General features: G+C 39.1%; 1 protein-coding gene across 1 annotated transcript; it reads left to right on the forward strand.

Moving 5' to 3' along the window:
• Positions 1–1,354: 1,354 nt before the first annotated feature.
• On the forward strand, positions 1,355–2,684 carry LOC114445014 (general transcription factor II-I repeat domain-containing protein 2B-like). Its single transcript, XM_028419940.1, has 2 exons — positions 1,355–1,466; positions 1,531–2,684. Exons 1-2 carry the CDS (start codon positions 1,355–1,357, stop codon positions 2,682–2,684), a joined length of 1,266 nt encoding a protein of 421 aa, XP_028275741.1.
• Positions 2,685–6,547: the final 3,863 nt, after the last annotated feature.

Raw genomic sequence — 6,547 nt, forward strand, 5'->3', positions numbered from 1 at the left:
CATGAACATCAGTCCAAAAAGCTTCTGAGAACATACACTGAAAAAATAAGTGATCTGTAGTTTCAATATCATCACAAAAAGCACATCTATTTGTGTCAAAACCAAACCTTTGACGTAAAAAGTCATTTGAGGGATACACACCATTCAGTATTTTGAAATGCACTTTGTTCTTAAGGAGTGTATAATGTCTTTGGTGAACACATGGCCAATTGAATCTGAATGACAGAAGGGGATAAGGAATTTCATTATACATAATTGTTTTGTTAGGAAATTTGGTGGAAGCAAAGTCACATCCGCCCACTAGAAGATGTGGAAGACAGGGAGTGACGACTGTGGAATTTGAAAGTCTTCCTCTGATTAGGCCCAGAAAGGGAGCAGGGATAGCTCTGGTTATAGAATTAAAGGATTTTTGATTGATATTCAAATTATATTTCAAACAAAAGTTTTCATGGGACATTATACATCCTTCTCCATCAAGAAAATGAACCACAGACCAAACATTTTTATCTATCAGTTCCTTGTTGTAAAAGGATTTGTTTTTAACCCCATGTACCTGTTGTTCCAAATTAGTGTGTTGTGTGGAGCGAAATTATGATTGTATAACATTTTCCAATATAAGAGAACTTGTTAATGAATAATGAATAATAAATCTATACCTCATAATTTCTCTAGGAATATGAAACCAATGTGTTGCTATTTAAAAGGGATTTTAACCAATTCATTTTAAGGGTTCCATTTATGAAATCAAAGTCTATGGCTTGTAAACCTCCATATTTATATTCTTTGGTAATTTCCACTTTCTTAATATAATGAGCTTTTCCAAATATAATCAAAATTAATCTGATTAATCTTTTTGATGGCTCTGTTAGGAATGGCTAGAGCAGACCTGGGCATTGTACGGACCGCAGGCCGCATACGGCCCTTTGGCTGACTCTGACTGGCCCGCGTAATGAAATTACAAAATAAACATGTTTTCGCATTTTGCCTCATGCATGGACTAAAACTGCATGGCTTTTATTTTGAAGTTGTTTTTATTCACGTACATAATGACGTAATGACACATACGTATATCAAGATGTTTAGATCCTTGTTACAAGCAGGTGACAAGATGACTTTAGCCCTCAAAAATGTCAGTTTCTGCAAAAAAAGAAAGGTGGATGCCGAATGCAGGCATTTAAAAAAAATTTGGACTGCTAAGTACTTATTTACTGAAGTCGGAGGTAAAGCCGTGTGTTTAGTTTGCGGGGAGCAGATCGCTGTGTTTAAGGACTATAACTTGAACCGGCATTACGAGACAAAACACGCGGAGAAATACAAAAACTTGAGTGATGCTGAAAGGGCACGGACATCGAAAATGTTGCTAGCTAAGCTGCAAACGCAGCAAGGCTTTTTTACCAAGCTTCACACATCCAGGGATGCTGCAACCAAGACCAGTTTTCTGATATCCCACAAAATCGCTAAAAACAGTAAGCCAAAGAGTCAAAGAGTGTTTGGTGGACTCTGCAGCACTAATATGCCCTGACAAAAAAGGAGCATTTGAACAAGTCCCGCTGTCCAGGCGAACCGTGACTAGAAGGATCGAGCAAATTGCAGGAAATTTGGAGCTTCAGCTGCATCGCGAAGTGGCAGGTTTTGACTTCTTCTCCTTGGCTTTGGACGAGAGCTGTGATGTCCACGACACAGCCCAGCTACTCATATTTGTCCGTGGAATAACAGACTTCAAGATTACGGAGGAGCTTGCAGCAATGCGGTCGATGAAAGGGACAACAACAGGGAGCGATCTGTTTATGGAGGTAAATGCTTGCATAGACACCCTGGGGTTGAAGTGGGACAGACTAGCAGGCGTCACAACGGACGGTTGCCCAAATCTTACAGATAAAATTGTTGGACTTTTGAAACGTATGCAAGATAAAGTGACTGAAATTGATGCAGATCAAAAGTTGGTATTTTTGCATCGTATTCACCAACATGTGCTGTGCAAGTCAGTGCTAAAAATTACCCATGTTATTGATGTTGTTAGTAAAATAGTAAACTTCATCAGGGCACGGGCATTGAATCACAGACAGTTTGTCGCACTTTTAGAGGAGCATGAGTCTGAGCATAGTGACATCGGCTACCACACAGCTGTCAGATGGCTCAGTCTGGGCAAAGTGCTGAAAAGAGTTTGGGACCTGAACGCAGAGATTCGAGAGTTCTGTGAGAAGAAAGGCAAAGACATCCCAGAGCTCTCAGATGAGAACTGGATGGCAGATTTTGCATTTGCTGTCGATGTGACTGCACTGATGAATGAACTGAACACCAAACTGCAAGGCAAAGGCCTTTTTGTTCATCAAATGCACAGCCTGGTGAAGGCTTTCATGACAAAGCTGCAGTTTCTTTCACGCCAACTGGAGAGCAACACTCTTACTCACATGCAAACCCTGAAGGAAGTCACACCATCAGCTGATCACCTCCGCAGGTACTCATCCATGTTAGGAGCATTGCATGGTGAGTTTTCAAGGCGATTTGAAGATCTCAGAACAATCGAGGATGAAATCCACATGATATCCTCTCCCTTTACCTACAGTGTGGATAATGCACCCACTGATGTTCAGCTGGAGCTCATTGACCTGCAGTCTGATGCAGTACTGGCAGAGCACTGGATTTCTACTCTACTCTTAAGGAGGAGAACTTTCCAAACATGAGGAGACATGCTCAGAAGATGTTAGTTCTCTTTGGCTCAACCTACATATGTGAACAAACATTCTCAATGATGAAGTTTGCAAAATCTACCCATAGAAGCTCTCTCACTGATGATCATCTGTCAGCTGTGCTTCGCATCTCCACCTCAAACATTCAACCTGACTTTGATGCACTCATTAAAGCCCAGCAGAGACTAGATTTTACTCACTGAACAAGAAAAAACAACTTAAAAACACAAAATTGGGTGGTTAGGCTACAAATGTAGGCGTGTAAAAGCACCAACAAGCAGTGAACTGGGACACTTTCTTTGGAAGCCTTTTTTTCAAAATCACAGTTCAGTGATGTTCAATGACAGTATCTTATAATATGTGTCTTGCTTAATGTTTGGAGCACAAAGACAATATTGTGATGTTCTTAGAATGCTAAGAACCACTTGCCAGCAGTTTTTGAAACTCATTTTGGGAGTGAATGTGACTAAAAATGTTCATTAATATAACATTAATATAACATGAATAGTAAAAAAAAAGTTCATATTTTGTTTGCCATTGGTTTGGGAAATTTGATTGAATAAAGGATTTTTTTGTAAGGCAACCTCACTTTTTCATTGCTTAACTATAACATAGCCTACTCATTTTGTTAAAACTATGCTATTTACTGGTTTTTAAAAAGAAATAAAATTAATATTATGCGGAATTGAGTTCAGCCTTTTGGCCCGGCCCTCTACAATATTTTCTGTTTCTCATGTGGCCCCATGGAAAAAATAATTGCCCACCCCTGGGCTAGAGAATATGCAGGATAAATACACCTCGAAATGCTCTCCATCTTAGTCAAAAACACTCTACCTAATAAACTTATATCTCTCAGTAACCAGGAATTAAGTTTAGCTTGACAATTATCCAAAACCCCCTTTACATTTTTGTTTTCTCTTTCAGTGACATCTTTAGAGATATATACACCCAGATATTTGACTATCGTCTTTATGGGAATGTTGTAAATATTTTATTAAAGCACATTGATGGATTGGCATCCGTTCACATTTGTTTAAATTGAGTTTAAGCCCTGGGGCTTTAGAAAATATATCAATGTTTTGTAATATTTTTGGGACCTCAGATAGTTGTTTCATAAAAATGGTTGTATTATAGGTTTGCCAAAAACATTTAGGGGAGCAATATTCGAATTTTTGATAAAAATAGAGAGCATCTCAGTGGCAATGATAAAAAGAAAAGGGGAGATTGGGCATCCCTGTTTAATCCCACGTTTGATAGAAAACCTTGATGAAGTACCCCCTGGTAATGAGACTGAGCTATTTGCATTATCATAAAGAGATTCAATGATGTTTCCAAATTTGTCAGTAAATCCAAAACGTTTAAGGCATTGGAAAATGAAAGGGTGCTTGACTGAGTCGAAGGCCTCATAAAAGTCAAGGAAAAGAATAAATCCATCGTTTTTCATAAAACCAGACGGAGTCACTAATAATTTTGTCTAAATCAGATTTTAATCTATTAGCATAAAAGTGAGTTGAGTGTGATAGGTCTAAGATTATCCAATATTTTTGGGTCCTTGCCAGGTTTAGGGATCAAGGTAATTACTCCTTGCTTCATTGTGGGAGGGAACAGTAAATTATCAGTTGCTTCTTTTAGCATAAGATTAAACTGTTTTTTCAATATGTCCCAGAAATGAGATAGAAGTTGGATGTCAGTCACATCCTGGGGATTTATTCAAAGACAACTGCTTTGTCAAGCTCATGAGCAGTAATATCAGAATCACATAACCTTGCAAATTCTTCTATACATGGAATAGAATTTTCTATGTGTTTGAAAATGCATCAGAGTCATTTATAGAAAACATGGAGGAGTACAGCTTACTATAAAAGGAAACAATTTCCCTAGCAATGTTGGAGCGGTCGGAGCATAGCTGATTCCCGATCAGTAAGGTTTTAACTGAATTTCTCTGAATTACTGCATAGTTATAGTTTCATAGGTATTTGCATGCAAAACATGCAATCCACCTGGTTTTACACTACATTGTTTGGTTGGGAAGCCCCCACCCCCCCCACCCCCCCCCCCCCCCCCCGCTTCATCTGAGACTTTTTGTTGCTGTTTTTTGTGTGTATATTCAGAATGCTCTTTTATGTTTCATTAATACTTTGTTCACTCTAAGCAATAAAACTTTTTCTGTTCTATCATAAACAATATTTCTACTGTGTGTCCTGTTGTATACAGAATGTGAACATGACATGTGGACATACAGTTCAGTTGTGAAACGGTGGATTGCATGTTTTGCATGCACATACCTGTAAAACTGAAACATGAAAGTCTATGCTGTTTTTGTGATGCTAACAGTTGCCAGTATTTTTAAGCCTGGTGCACTTTGATTGACTGCATGTACCTTGGGAACTGAAAACACATGTCTTTCTGTGACACAATAATTTAATTTTGAGTCTGATTTCTAGTATTTTGAAATGAAGAGTTAGTGTATATTTAACAAAATGTGTTTTTGAGAATAAAATTAACCCTTTGGCCGATTGTGTTTTGTCGGTGTGTGTCTGTTTTAAGAGTTTGAAAAAGTATCTAAAGTATGGCTAAGCGCTTGTTAGCAATTGAAAAAACTGTGTGTCCCATCTTATTTACACGTTCTACAAATGATTAAAAACAAAACAAAAAACAGAAAATAAGGCCCAAACCTGAGACCTACATGACTGAGGGCAGGGATTCTGCTGTAATCTGACATCCCTGTCTGTAGCTCTGCATGGGCTCCTGCTGACATCTTAGGTGATTCCATCAATATAAACACAGTGGTAACGAAATACTAACATTTAACATTCTGCTTAAAGGAACATTCCACCTTTGAACATTACATTTTCAGACCATCTGTCTATGCTTTGAAGGAGTTATTTTCTAATAAAAAAGCATTCAGCTGACAATGTTTGCAAACAAGGATGGATGTGTACTGCGGTGTCCTCAGCTAAATGCCTCAGGCAATTTGTTTTCTTATGTACTAAGAAAGATGCTATCTGTCAGGGTTAAAGGTCCTACATTATAAGTGATGTAGGTCGCGAACGAAACGGCTCCTAGAACAGGCTCTTCGAAGCGAACGATTGGAACGTGAGCCGGAGGCGTTTTTTTCAAGCTGCACGTGAGTGGTCAACAACACGATGTGCGGCCTGTGTGTACACACTGAGCAGGAAGGGAAGGCAGGAGGGGGGGGGGGGGGGGGGGGGGGATACAGAAACAACACATGTGCACACACAGAAACAATCAGGAGGAAGGGAGATGCAAATGAGCGGGAGCAGGTCTCACATGGGTATAATGCCAATCTATGGCTTTAAACATCCCCTCTGAGTGATCATTTCATATCTACTCAGAAAGACACAAAATAATATAATATATGATTTCCTGACTTGGGTTTCCCAACAAAACAAAATCACACACATGTGCTCTTCTTTTCTATTAACCCATTTGCATCCATTCATTTTCTCAGAGACACCCAGACCTAACTGTCTCTACTAACTACCCCCTTCAAGTCCTGGATCACCCTGAGGCCTCCACCCTGCCTGGTAGACCTCTAAAGAGAGGGACCTAGAGGGCATCCTCATCAGGTTCTTGAACCACCTCAACTTGCTCCTTGTGGAGAGTAGGCTTGTTCTTAGATCTTAAGATGTCACTTCACTTATCTTTTTACTTAAGTGCACTTAAGTGAGGCCAAGCTGCTGTAGATTGAGATAGCAGCATGAGTCCCTAAAGTATATATAAACTGAAAAAAAAAATCAGTCATGGACAGATGGTTGCATCTTTCACTCTTCTCTCACTTGTTTCAGCTTTTTCTCTCACACCTCTTCTTTCTTCTTCTTTTTCTTTCCTACGCA

Source organism: Parambassis ranga, chromosome 13 (genome assembly GCF_900634625.1).
Source record: "Parambassis ranga chromosome 13, fParRan2.1, whole genome shotgun sequence".
NCBI lineage: Eukaryota > Metazoa > Chordata > Actinopteri > Ambassidae > Parambassis > Parambassis ranga.